The following is a 14,739-nucleotide window of genomic DNA, read 5'->3' as shown; positions in this document are numbered from 1 at the left end:
AGGAAGCTGCAGGCTCCATCTCAGCTTCCTGGTACATTTAGACAGTCTATCATCCATGGACCACCTTTGCTATTTCATTATAACTGATCATTATTTCACATTACTTATGATTGCAGATGTACACTGATTACACTTATCACTACAGTCTCTGTGATGTAACTGTATCTCATTTCCCGGCAAGTCTTACATGATTTGGTCTTACCTAGCAGTGGGGTTATTATGCAAGTCCCAGCACTCTGAGCCTTTATCAGCTGCACTTTGCTACCAGCTATTAGTCATTAATCAGTAAAATATAAATTTGACCCAACTCCACCGAGCACCAGACTCTGCTCCTGTTTCTCCGAAGAAAGGTAACAAGATCATCATCGATTTGCGTTGTGTACAGCTAGCATTTAGCCGCAAGTTGCATTGTGTACAAACCTAAAATATTATATTTGAAAAGGAGCAATAGTGGTTATATTGCAATTATTATTATCTGCATGTAGGCCTGCAGAAAATAATGTTTTTCATTACTGATTTATTGAAGGATTACGTTGAATATTTCAAATATTGTGAACATATAAAATCTTAGGGAATAGTGCCAAATTTCAATCAAACTCCATCTGACGGAAGAGATGTCCCTATGAGTTAAAATACCATTTCAGCAGTAGTATGATGTCAGGTTTTGTTTCTCATCCTGTCATGTGAATGTTTTTTGAACTTCAGAGGCTCCCCACTGCACCTCAACACTGATCTTCACAGAGCACAATGACGAGACTCCTCACAGGTAAGTATATTCACACATTCATTTTTTATATGTGATATACCCGTTACACAAAGACACTCACATACATATATGCCAAGATGCCAATAACTTTATATAGATATAGTACATTTTTAAGAGGAGAGTGGGGTCAGAAGCTGTTAGCTTAAACAAAGAAATCTTCTAATTTATTTATTTATTCACTATTATTTATCATTCACATGCATTCATTGCTGTGATTGATTTATTTATTCAGTGAGTCATTCACTCAGTTAAATATTTACCAACTGACTTGTAGCCTAATTGAAACCATTAAAAATAAGCATGAAATCATTATTTTATTCTATTTTATTTTAAATGGTATTGTTATTTAAAACCACTAGTATAACAATTGTGGACATTATTATGAAACATTAATTAACATTATTAATCTAATTTCATGTCTCACAAATGTCACATGTCCATCCATCGAAATAACTGTAGAATCTTGGTGGCGACACGGGAAAAACAACATTATTTGTTTTTATATTTGTAACAAAGCAATTTTATAAGAGAAAAAATGGTAAAAAAAAAAAATTGAGGTGATGAAAGTGCAAGTGATTTGAAAATGGTGTGGTCGAGATAGCAAGCAAAACTGAATTTAAATAGCACATTTCATTCAGGGAGGAAGAACACTATTCTGCCCAAAGTGTGTGGTACAAGTTTAGGGCACAAATCAAAGCCATCAATTGACCATAAAATATAAACCATAAAAGTCAAATCCAATAAAAAAATTATAAATAATTAAGATGAAGAATAAGCCAATAAAAGATACAAAGAGGTGGGTCAGAACTGATTAAAAATATTAATTAAATAAAGTAAAAGCTAAAATTACATCATTAAAAGAGAATAATGCGAATGAATTAATTTGAATTAAAGATCTAAACATAGAACAAGATATGATAATTAGACCAATAAAGCTGATAACACATGAGTAAAAAAGACCGAATAATGCATAAACCAATAAACTCGTAAAAACTCAGCGCTCACCCAAAAAAAAAGTAAAATACATGAAAATTGCCTAAAAATTAGAAAAATACATGAGTAAAAAAGTTCTTAATAATAATAATTAAATATCTGTAAAATATTTTTAAATATATAATTATGATAATTATAATTGTGTTTTTTGTACAATTTTTAGCCAGCTTTTTTTGTGTGTGTGTTGCAGTGCTTTTAATGGTTGTTTTTTGTGATCAAGTATCTTTTGGTTGTTCTCAGACAGTGGGAGGTATAAGATGAATTTGACATGGCAGTGTTGCCCCCCCACACAATACCCCATCCATGACCCCCCACCACCTACCCCAACCTTGGCAGTGTACACAGGACAAAGCAAATCAGACACAGCAAGGGCCTGAAAGCCCTAAATAAAAAATAATAATAACAATTTAAAAAGTAGATATAATAAAATAAAATCAATTTTAAGAAAAAGAGGAGTTAACCCAAACAAAGAGGAAGAAGTAGCAATAATAAAAATAAATAAAAATGGGATAAGAAAAAAAAAACACTCAATAAACTACCTACCCGTTCGCTAACCACCCATGATGAGCCACTACACTGAACAGACAGGAATTATTAGAGATGAGCTGATTTCCTCCATCATGTATAAGGATAATCATAGAAATAGCCACAGGAAAATATAAAATATATGTATATGGAAGAACAGGACAATGGGGATACATATAGTATATTATACATGCTCAAAAAGAGTGAGTGAGCTGACACAGATATTTATTCTATATCTATCTCATAGCTTTAATGGTTGCTGGTTGTTTTGCAAATCATGTGCCTGTTCATTCAGAGTTTTTCCTTCTTTGGACATGTGTATATTTATTCTATAATGCCAAAGTCTCACACCTCGCGTTTTCTCTGTTGTTTCTGCAGCTTTGGGCGTTCTGCTCGCTCTGCACATCGGTAAGCATTAGTGTCATAAGACTTCACATCACTACCATCAAAGTTTCACAACAATCACACTGAAAGTCTCATTGCTGCTTTCTGACTGCCGCCCCTCAGCCTCATCCAGTAAACTGGTGTGCCACATGACCAACTGGTCCCAGTACAGGCCTGGTGCAGCCAAATTCACCCCAGACAACATCGACCCCTTCCTGTGCACACACGTCATCTACACTCTGGCCACCATCAACAGCTTCAACCAGATCAGCCCCATCGAGTGGAACGATGAGCAGCAGTTCGTCAGACTCAACAACCTCAAGAACACGTGAGTTCATTTATCCCAAGAATCCATTTTCACGCCAAACCCCCGAGCTGCACGCCTGTCATGGATTTTACAGCAATGTTTAGACCAGAACCATTTGCTGCCTCGAATCCTGTTGAGACGTCAAGTTAAATCTGGCATGTGTTTTGTTTTTTGTTTTTTTTAAAGCATGGGCAGATGCTTAAATCCACTATATATGTCCACAAACAACAGTTAAAAAACAACTACAGTGCATCCCAGCAGGGAGAACCAACATTTCCAGGGTTAGAATCAGAATCACAGTTATCTATATTTAAATCATAAAGAAATAAACAGTGAAAATAAAAATAGATAATAAGTACATAAATAAGATAATAATAATGACAAAGAAAGTATACAACTATAAAAGAAAAACCTCATGTGACATCCTCTGCTTTATCATTTTCTCATCGTCAGTTAGGCCATCATGAGGCTGCGATAAACATTAACATTACATTATCCGCCATGGCTTTGTGTGTGTGTGTGTGTGTGCGTGTGTGTGTGTGTGCGTGTGTACGTGTGCCTGTTTTTATCCACATCTAATCTGACAAACGGAACAATCAGCCATATTTAGTGTGCATATGTGTGACTGTGTGCTAAAAGATCTTCTGTAGTTCTGGTGATTCACGTTCACGTTTGTTGAAAAACCTGTTTTACTGACTATTCGACATCGTCAGTTACTGCTGATTCCTCACCCTCTTAACCTGCCAGTGAGGCCGCAAGTTTTCCAGAAATCAGCTCGGCTAAAAATAGCAAGCCTTTCCGTCTGTTGCAGACCACATTCTGGCCTGCCTTGTGGCTCAAAAACTAACATCCAGAGAACAATTTGGTCTCATTTGGAACTTGGCCATCTGCAGATTAATTCAATACTTGATCTGATTTGATCCACTAAAGTTAGACTCAAATTAGATGAACACGATTTTTTTTTTGTTATCCTCACTCTTATCTTGACTTTAAGGGAACCAGGAGGGATAATTCAATCACATATAGATGCACTCTTGCTGCCGTTTGTTTTTGTATCATCCTCCTCATGCCGCCATACGCTTCAGAAATGAACTGTTCTGCCTGCTCATTTTGTAGACTTGTAGATTTTTTTGCTTTGGTTATTCTGAAAGCAGCGCAACTGCTGGAATAACAAGAACATGCAAAAACATGCGCTCTATTGGGTGCATTTTTCTAGTTTTGGTTGTGGTTTTTGTTTTAAGCAGAGTGTACAGATTTAGGGGCTGTTTACGGAAACAGTTCTTGCATGAAACGTTAAACTTTTGTTGTGATTTGGCCTTACATTCACGTTAACAGCATTTTTGGGGGCCTGACAACACAGATGCCGGGTTCCAGAGTGTAATCTTTTGAAAATGCAACCTCTTCTGATGTCGTGTTAACTGGCAATGCTCAGATCCTGTGAGAACAGTGACGTCACAGCCGCACTTGGTGGTCTTCTTCTGTGGTGTATCATTACAAAATTACACCACCAGCTGCTGGCCTGTCATGCATAATACAGTTTTAGGTTGTTTTTGTGGATCTTTGTACACAAGGATCGTTTTACAATGTTCAATCATATAAACGCAGATCTTTTTAAAAAATGCAAAGGAAAAAAGTAGGGCTGTCCTCATCTAAACATGGCCTAAGGGGACAGACATGATGACATTTCAAGTTTCATTTGTCTCTCTCTGCCTTTAGAAATCCTGCCTTGAAGACTCTACTGTCTGTCGGAGGGACAGTCAACGGAGTGAGCCCGTGAGTTCACAAATTTATGACTCCAGTCTTCTCAATCTCATTAACTGACATTGAGCTCAGAGGTCAAACACCTCGCTCTGCTGCTGTATCAACAGATAGACATTGTTTATTTCTATGCATCCAACAGATTCATTGCCATGGTTGCCAGGCCTGAGGGACGCGCTGCCTTCATCAGATCGGCCATCAGCTACCTGCGCACCCATAACTTTGATGGTTTGAACCTGGCCTGGGAGTATCCTGGACACAATGGCAGCCCAGTGGAGGACAAGGAGAGGTTCACTCTGCTGGTCATGGTTAGCATTGTCCTTATATCAGTGTTGTTTCCCACTTTTGACTCAAAGGACGTTGAAATATAACGTTATTGCGTATACAGTGTGGCTTCCCGGTCTGATACTGGCAGGTTCTATCACCTGCTGATCTTTCTGTCCGTGTGCCTGCAGGAGCTGGCAAAGGCCTTTGAGGATGACGCCAAGGACAACAGGAGGACTCAGCTGCTGCTCTCAGCCAACGTTGCCGCTTTCCTTCCCACAATCCAGAGAGCCTACGAGGTCAAACAGATTTCTCTGTAAGTTTGACTTTCTGGACTCAGTCTCTCTTTGCTCAGAAAGGTAATGGTTCTAAAGATGGTTCTTGAGACTACTACACATTGCCTGTGCCAAAGAGTAGTGCTTGATAAAGATAATGAAGTTGACTTTAGCCCCCTAGCCTAAAAACAAAGAAAACAAAAGAAAATTCCCACATGCAAAATTCACCTCTGCAATGCCTTTTGATTATTGTACCAAGATATTTCTCTCGGTGCAATTTAACACATACAGTAGGCCCATATATACAGGTGTTCTCATTACAGAGTCCTGAAATATCGCCACTTCACTCTCTGCAGACGCTTTCAGTTCCATTTGATTTTCATTAAATGTGCTTTAAATTATTTTAAAAAGACTGATAGTGGTTGTTAGCTCCAGCAAAGAGTCAAGCAGTGCAAACAAGCAATAGTACAATAAATAGCCTAGAACCTACTCAATACTCTGCTTATGTACCTTAACATGACAGAAGCACCATTACGCAGTACTCCAATGTGGGTTTTAGAGAGAAATTCCTGAATCAAATGTAGGCATCCAAAACTCCAAAGCTGCTGCTGTTCAGAGTCAGAGAGAATTTTTACCTTTACTGTTGAACCCTTTAGCTCAGATGTACTTTACACTGTGTCCCTCACTAATGATCAAAACTTGATCTAAAAAGAACATCTTTAAAAAATTAACAGGCACCTCGACTTCATCAACGTCATGACCTACGACTTCCACGGACACTGGGACTTAATCACTGGACACAACAGCCCACTGTACCAAAGCTCTGTGGACTCTGGCTCACAAATCCATCACAATATTGTAAGACGCACACAAAGACTGCAAACTACACACACTTTCTGACATTTCTAAGTTCAACTTCACTGTTAACCCTTACGGCCCGCTTTAATATTACACACGCTCGTATCACTCTGCACACAAAATATGCTTTTAAAATCAACTTTTTTAAAAAAAGGTTATACATTAACATTATTTTCTACTTTCATTGAGTAAATTTTTAAACCACCATCAGTCCTAATTACAAATATCAAATATTCATTAATTTTCATAATTGTAAGCCTTTAAATGCCAGATTTTTGTCCTGATGCCACCATGTTTTAAATGAGAAAAAAACACAAAATTATATTTATATTTAATGTATTACAGGCTAAGAAGATAACCATTTTTTGGTGATCACAGCCTGGGATACATCAGTGATTATCAGATTAGCAATTGATTATTCACAGTTGGATACAGTCGGCAAAACTGGCAAACCTTTTACAGAATATGGAGGCATCTGATTCACTGTTAATATCAATAATTCTGAGATGACTTGTACGCTGGAGTATGCTGGTGAAGATTCTCAGTCAGTGCTAAACTGTAGGCTTGCTTGTGTTTCTTAAAAACGTGTTACCTTGCATGCAAGAGGCCTCCTCAGTTCATTTTATGCTATAGTATGTATTTCTTTTCTCCTTTTTGTCAGAACTCCTCTATATCCTACTGGCTGACTCTGGAGGCACCAGCTGAGAAGCTGCTGCTGGGTTTCCCTACCTACGGACGAACCTTCCGCCTTACCAGTGCTGCTTCCGGCCTGGGAGCTCCAGCTAACGGTCCCGCAAGTGAAGGACCCTACACTCGCACTCCTGGCTTCTGGGCCCACTATGAGGTACTGCACATTCATAATGTTCAGGAGATTTCGTCCTCAAAGTCACTTTTATATACAGTACACCAAAAACAGCCTCTGGATTATCTCCTGGTCTGAAAAGTGAAGCAAATGCAGAAGTGCCTTAAACCTGCATTCCTTCTAATGTCGAGCAGGGGGCAGCTCCACTGATTGCAAAAAGAAAGTCAGATTATATTCAAGTCTATCAGAAAATGACCCTATTTCTTACTTGATTTATTACCCCAGGAAACATTTACCTAATGAGTTCATGGTCTCAGTGTCTTCTTTCAGGTCTTTCATACAGCATGATGTTCGATGCTTAAACGATGGTTGCATTTAGAGTAAAATAGGTGATAAAGCAGAGTATGCTTTGGGGCAGGCTAGCTGACAACCATTATGGTGGTATCTTGAGGTGCTCAGGCAGATCTGCCCCTCATCCTCCACAGCTCCACCCTCTCATCCAAATACGGTCGCCTCTGATGTTCAAAACCAAGATGGCGAAAATGCCAAACTCATGGCTTTATAACAATAAATCAATGGATGACGTCACAATGGCTATGTCCACTTCTTTTACATGGTCAGTATTGTTATTGATGTTAAAATGACAATGTTAAATCTCTCTGAGCCACTTCAGCCTCATCGCCACTCATTGGTTTTTCAAGAAAAGCCTTAATATCGAACATAACACAAATATTGACATCATCACCTCCTTACTCTTAAGATTATGAGGAACTGACACCACACCTGTTTTCTTTCTTTTTTTTTTGTTTGGTTTTTAGATACCTTAGCATAAAGTAAAGTTACTCCACCATGACAATATGACTCAACATCAGCATGTCTATTGTCTACATTTGATGAAGAAGAACATACACCTTTGAATCAATATGCTCATCCAAAATTCTACAATTAAAAATAAGGGTGGAATTTTCCTTTAAGTATTTATCAACCACTTCATTGCTACTCTGCTGGTAGGGCAACAGCTCTGGTCCCTGTTTACTTCCTGAATGGTACTGCATTAGCAAACAGTCCAATAGGAAATACACTTGGACCCATTTTTATGATGTCCAGTTTGAAACGGTCCGTACCAGTAAAGATGCTAAATTAACTTGCAACTCTCAAACCCTGTTATTTTTTTTTTTTTACTGATCTAACTCTGTCAATGTTCTGTCACCAGATCTGTGACTTCCTCGACAGTGCTGTCAGTAAATGGATCCCTGAACAGAGGGTTCCATATGCCACCTATGGAAGTTCCTGGCTCGGCTTTGATGATGAACGCAGCTATTCCTTTAAGGTAAGCCTGGAGCGCCATTATTACCTGCAGTTATGAAACTGTCAGTAGGCCAAATTCCAATCATGTTATCTGACAGCTCTTTGGCAAGTTAGATTTGAGACTTTTTAAGACTTGAAAGACCAATTTTACAATGACCGAAATAGAAGAGAAAAACATCAGTTATGGTGTGTTAGGGGAAATTTTGTGCAAACTTTGCCCAAAAATGTGTTTATCCCCGATCCTTATCACAAAATATTGATAAAGCCAATCAAAAATTCAAAATCAGCTGTCACTTGATACTAATTTAACATGTTGAACTGAAATCCCTCAGCGCTCCTTTCAATAGGATACACTCAGAAACAGTCATTGTGAGTGCTGGTGCGCACTCTTGCACAAACTGGACCTTTAGTAAATTTGGAGGAATGTACTGTTCAGTTTTCCAGAGCACCACACTCTGGGAGTGTCGGAGTGCCTCTTGACACTCTGTCTGGGGAGAAGGAGCAGCAAAGTGCCGAATGGAGTGAATGTGTGATGAATTTAACCAAATGTTAACCAAATTTATGAAGAAACAGAATGGTCGATGGCTTTACACAACAGCTCTCTCATTTTAGTGTAGAGCATCAAATGCTATTATCCTCAAAATGAACAGTTTTGAACTTGGTTTTCTAACAGTTGGGAACATTTACTTTCACTCAGATAATCAACTTTGATATAACATGTGCATTCTTATTATTTTAAGCCATATTTTCAGAGGATTTTCAGAGATTTTGAGTACTAATTTTTAAATGAATGAATTCAATGCCTTGTAAGACTTTTTAAGGATCTGCAGGAACCCTGAGAACAAATGTTCTTGTAATGTTCTTGTCAGCCATTATGATCTGAAGTGTTTGGTGAGGAGAATGAATGACAAACCCTCAGAAAAGAGGAGCTCTCCCACTTCTCCATTCTAGCTCTGTTTGATAGACCTGTAGCTGCTATATGTGACCAATGTGCTCATCCTGCAGGTCGAGTGGATGACTGGCATGAACTTGGGAGGTGCTCATGTGTGGACTTTGGATATGGATGACTTTGGTGGACACTTCTGCTCATCAGGCCCTTATCCTCTCGTAAACCACCTCAGGCTATCAATGGGTAAAAACTGTGGCTACGCTAACTAACAGAGCTAAATCCTTTCACTGTGATGTGATGCAATTGTTCCAACAATCCTATTCCACTCATATTTGGCTGTTTGATTGAAGTTAGGTTTGTGTTTCGGTTGCAATTTGTAGTCTTTTGATTAAAAAAAAAATTGGTTTAACCATTTTTTCTCCATGTCTGATTCTGCAGGCTTTCCCCCAAAGCCCACCACCACCCCAGCCCCCACCACCACCAGGGATCCTATTGCAGACTTCTGCCACGGCCGCCCTGATGGCCTGTATGAGAACCCTGCTGATAAGACCACCTACTTCCAGTGCTTCCAGGGAAACACCTACCTGCACCGCTGCCAGCCAGGCCTCATCTACTGGGACTCCTGCAAATGCTGCAACTGGCCCTGAGCCACAGACTGAACCCCAAACACACAGTGAGGCTGTGAATGTACGACATAAATATATCTTTTCTCAGAGTGTCATTTCGAACTGATTAACCTCATGATGCTGAGTGACGACAGGAACACAAAGTAAACCAGTGAGAAAAATGCTCTTTGCAGCCGGCTCACTGCTTTCTTCAACAAAATAAACACAACCATATCATGACATGACCTGATGAATGATACACCTGATTTACTTGTCCTTTTCATTTGTGTGTGTGTTTTATTTTTAAGAAAAGTGAAGTTTGTCTATATTTTATATTTTTGAAGTTTGAATTGCATGATTAAAACCCTGTCAGGCATGGATTATAAGGACTAAGGACTTATAAGGACCTTTCCTATTTTTTTTAAAAAAAATTCTCTTTAGGCATGGAAAGAAAAACCTAAATTTCACTTTGTTTCGAACATTTTTGTTTTCTGTGTTTCACGTGTCCACTGGGGTGGCCAGCATGCATTTGAATTTTTCAACTGAAGAAAAAAAGATGAATAAAATGATACTTTATGTGAAAACTATGCCCCCCACCATCTCCTCATTGAACTTTATATTTTTTTCAATGGATATTTTAAAAAAAAAAAAAAATTAAAAAAAAGTTAAAATATCAAAATCTATTTTTTGTAACAGTACTGAGATTTACATTCTAATAACATAAATCAATTGATTTACAATGAAAGACATTACTGCAGTTGAAATATTTTTAAGCCTGCCAATTTTGGTGAGTTTATGTCATACAGTTTTTGCTGCTCGAACACTTGAAGTGGAGAGAATAAGAGAGAAAGAAGAAGAATAAGGTGAGCAGAAGTAATAGGACTCCAGCAGCATGTGTTGCTGCTTGGTCCCCTAAACAAGGTCATTGTATAGCATGTTGAAAAAACTGGGAAAAAAAAGCATGCAAGTAAATCTTGCGATAAAAAAAATTAAAAAAAAATGTCATAGTATTGAATGGGAGAGCATATAAAGAGCATATAAAAAAAACTTAGTATCATGTGTCAAAAAAACTGATTAAAGAAAAGTCAGTGTCAAAAAATTGAAAACATGTAATTGTTTAGTCTGTGAAAAAAAACTGAAAAAACTTTTGGTGGCATTTGGTTAAAACTGAAATAAAATAGAAAATATTGTGAATACAATACAAATTACAGCAAGATACTGAATATCACGAAGGCTCACTGATTTGAATGCCATTTGAGACGTGATATCTAATCCAAAAAAATGTCTGTGTCAATTTTGGTTGTATTTGAATGAAGACTTGTGGAGATATGAGTGCTTATTGATTTTGCATATTCTTAAAAGTATTCAGTGACAGACTTTTGTATTGACAATAGATTGTAATGAGGCAAACTTCTGGCACAATTCAGTGGATGAGATGAGAAGATTACAGCTCTTTAGGACTTCCTAGGGATTTGTTATGATTTTTTGAAGTTTGGAATTGGATTTATTTGGATTTATTGTTGGAAGTCATACCCATTTTAAGCAATCATTTTTTAAATCAGCATCAATTTAATGCAACGACTAAAACAAGACTCTAGATGGTGCAAACTGAGTTTCATATAAATCGGGAAGGCTGATTATGAAATTTTTTCTCATTTGTGGAAGCCTCTAGTGGCAGAATATCCCAAGACTACTCAGCAGTGTTGCCAGATGGGCAGGCTTCCCTTCAGCTGGGTTGTTTTAGGTTGCAATGTGTGTCTAAACCAAAGAGGTATACCAACTGTACAAAAAAAGAGTGGTGCAACTTTGGAACAAGCCAGGGTCTGTTGTTGTTCATAAATAATGATTTCTTCACAAATTCAAACAAAATTAAAATCCTTCAAAAGAAAACTAGTCTTTGCAGCTTTTTTGTCCTTCACAAATTCAACTGAGGTGCAGTACTGTTTCACAGCAGTTTGTTTTAATTTGTGGATGTGGATAATCTAACTCCAAGAGTTATGAGGAGTTGGATTATATAATTGATATTAACAGATAGCCCGTTGAAATTAAAATATAATATAGCCTAGTTTGTACATTAACGCCAGTTTACATAGTCTTTCATATCTGTCCAAAATAGTTTTGAATATTCACAGTGAAAATCAAATGATTTATAATTTCCTTCTCTAAATTGCAAAAATCACAGGAATACTCTAAATTAAGTTTATATCTTTTCAACACCTTAACAGCATAGATTCTGTGCAAAATCTTGAAGATTTTTTTTTAAAATTAAAAGTTTTTATATTACACGCATATTTACACACCACAGCACACCTCAACACTCCACGACAACCAGAAAGTGCAGCGACAAAGAGAAAAAAAAAGGAAAATATTCAGCTTTGTACCTATATACATAGGAGTATCTGATTAAAGTACAAAGTTCAAGGTTTCCAAGATGTTCAGTGTTCTCACAGCTTTTTTGTCTTCAGTCCAATTTAGGATTGTAAATTGTGCTTTAATTCTAAAAGAATTCCAAAAGGATTTGGATTGAGGAGTTGAAGGTTCTTAGAGGATTTTTCTAAGATGACTATTAGTACATTTTTTGTGCGTTAAACACCCACCACCCACCATTAGATCTGATTTAAATTGTGGAATCTCCACATCAGGGCCGGCTCTACCCAATTTGGTGCCCTAGGCGCCCTAACCCTAACCCGCACCTCCGTACCCAGTAACGACACATCATGTGCTCACACATAATTTAGGAACATGTCACTGTTTATTTATTTGTAATGTTAATATATATATATATATATATATATATATTGCTAGATAGAAAACACTAAGTGAGGGCGCCAGTTGACATAGAAAATTATTATTTTATTATTATTTTCCCTCAAGGCCAAGGGGGACTGGCGGCGTCGCGGCGCCCCTCCAGCAGATGATGCCCTAGGTGACCGCCTATATCGCCTATGCCAAGAGCCGGCCCCGCTCCACATTACCCCCTCACATAAAGCCATCAACCCAGATGGTTTTGCATCAAACACAGTTGTGAATTCTTTTGAAGTGACTGGAATTCCAATTTTTTGTAAGAATTCTTTGTATGAACATGGAAGTCTGTTTTCATTTAATAGTTGTGTCACAGAGTGTAATTTTTAACCCAGTTGTCCATAAACAAAGTTTTGTTTTTATATCTCATATCTTTGATATTCCATATTAGACATCTGTGTGGAGAGAAATTATGTTTGTATATCATTAACCAGGACAATAAGGCTTGTTTCAGGAAATTTGACAGGAATCTTACTGACATTGAAATTACATTGCAACAAAATTTTAATACCACCTACCTTTTCAAAAATTAGCTCTGGGATTATAATCTAGGTATTTTTAATCTACCACAATCTAATGCATTTACACCCCCTTCACAGTATGAATTACACAATACGCTTACCTTTAAATAATGGGGGTTATTTTTCCATATGAAGTCAAAAAACATCCCGTCAATCTCTTTTGTGATGTTTGGTGGAACATCCAGTACCATTGATGGATAAACCAGCCTTGAGAGCCCTTCACTTTTGGACAATAATTTACAACCTTTAATTGATAAATCTCTTAATAAACATGAATCAAATTTCTTTTTAGTCTTTTAATTCAGGGGGTTGAAATTCTATTCCGTCCTCTCTTTTTGATCTTTGCATATTTTGATGCTTAAATATGTGACATCATCTCTCATAGGAATATGCAAATTTCATTTCAAGTTATTTGGTTTACATTTTCCAATATTTACTTCCAATATTTACTTTTACTTTTTTACCAGAAACTATAGAAAATATATCCAAATAATCAATAGCTTTTTTGACTTTATTTCATTTTGTAAGAAAATTGTGGTGTCATTTGCTAGTTGACAGCATGTTTTTTCTTTTCCAGTTAACTTTATACCCTTAATTTGATTCTTATTTATATGAAGGAACATTGTCTGCATGACCAGAAAAAAAAAGGAAAGGAGCAGCAGGATCTCCTTGTTTAATTCCCCTGCATATATTAAAGCTTTGCGTGGTACCATTTGAAAGTTTGACTGAACTGCTGCATCCTTTGTATAATGTTCGGATTGCACCTTTGAAATAACTGCTGAAACTAAAGAAGTCTAAACTATCAAAAGAAATTCGTGCTCTACTGTATTTTTGATGCCTCATCAATACATTTTACATGACTTTTTACTGATGAAAAGAATGATGCATTAGCAACATGATTTTTCTTACTATATAGTTCTTGAAAAAATGTTTTAATGAAACAGGAGATCTCATCTGCCTCCTTTGAAATCTTACCAATCAATATTGAAGACTATTTAAGGAGGACATTTCTGCATTTTTTCTTTCTAAGTTAAACAAGTATTTCGTGTTTTTTCTCCTTCCTCCATCCACCTCCTTCTGGATCGCACAAAAGCACCCCTTGCTTTGTATTCATATAAGTGGTCTAATTCCAGCTGTAACTCTGATACCTTATTTATATTTTGCTGACTCAAATATTGTTGTCCATATATTATAATAATGTCTGTTTTTGCTATTTCTTTTCCTCTTTGAATTGCCAGTCTTCTAATTTTATATTTAGAGAGGTAAAATTTCAGTGTTTTAGCATTATTCCAGTTATCTTTAATAATTAGTTTTGCAGTGTCTAAAAATAGTTTGTCCCCTAACAGAGCATTATTAATTTCTAGTAACTTGTATGTGGTCTCTTTCCCTGCATTGTACAGTCCAAACTTACTGTAATATATGTAAGTTTGTGATCTATGAGAATAGAGGGATCAATATAGACATTCATGATTTGATTTTCTAAAGCTTTTGATATTAGCCAAACATCTATCATTGACTGTCTAGACATATCTTTGGTACTCCATGTAAATTGAATTTTATCAGGATTTTTATGTCTTCACATATCAGCAGTTTATAGATTCAAACATAAATGATCAAACTCTATGTTCTTATACAGTATACAGTCTAGTAAAGGGTCTTTAACAGCATTCCAATCCCCACCT

At 36.9% G+C, this 14,739-nt stretch overlaps 1 protein-coding gene across 1 annotated transcript; it reads left to right on the top strand.

The window, feature by feature from the left end:
• Positions 1 to 222: 222 nt before the first annotated feature.
• chia.1 (chitinase, acidic.1) lies at positions 223 to 10,000 on the top strand. Its single transcript, XM_042497235.2, has 12 exons — positions 223 to 350; positions 706 to 766; positions 2,663 to 2,692; positions 2,792 to 2,996; positions 4,692 to 4,748; positions 4,876 to 5,041; positions 5,189 to 5,313; positions 6,007 to 6,130; positions 6,792 to 6,974; positions 8,146 to 8,262; positions 9,246 to 9,372; positions 9,568 to 10,000. The coding sequence occupies exons 2-12, from the start codon at positions 748 to 750 to the stop codon at positions 9,774 to 9,776; spliced, it is 1,362 nt and encodes a 453-aa protein (XP_042353169.2). The 5' UTR covers positions 223 to 350; positions 706 to 747; the 3' UTR covers positions 9,777 to 10,000.
• Positions 10,001 to 14,739: the final 4,739 nt, after the last annotated feature.

This window comes from Plectropomus leopardus, chromosome 2 (assembly GCF_026936395.1).
Source record: "Plectropomus leopardus strain MGB_pleo_1.0 chromosome 2, ASM2693639v1, whole genome shotgun sequence".
NCBI classification, from domain to species: Eukaryota; Metazoa; Chordata; class Actinopteri; order Perciformes; family Serranidae; genus Plectropomus; species Plectropomus leopardus.
The sequence above is the reverse complement of the archived record's forward strand: the minus strand, read 5'-3'. Positions and strand labels throughout refer to the sequence as shown.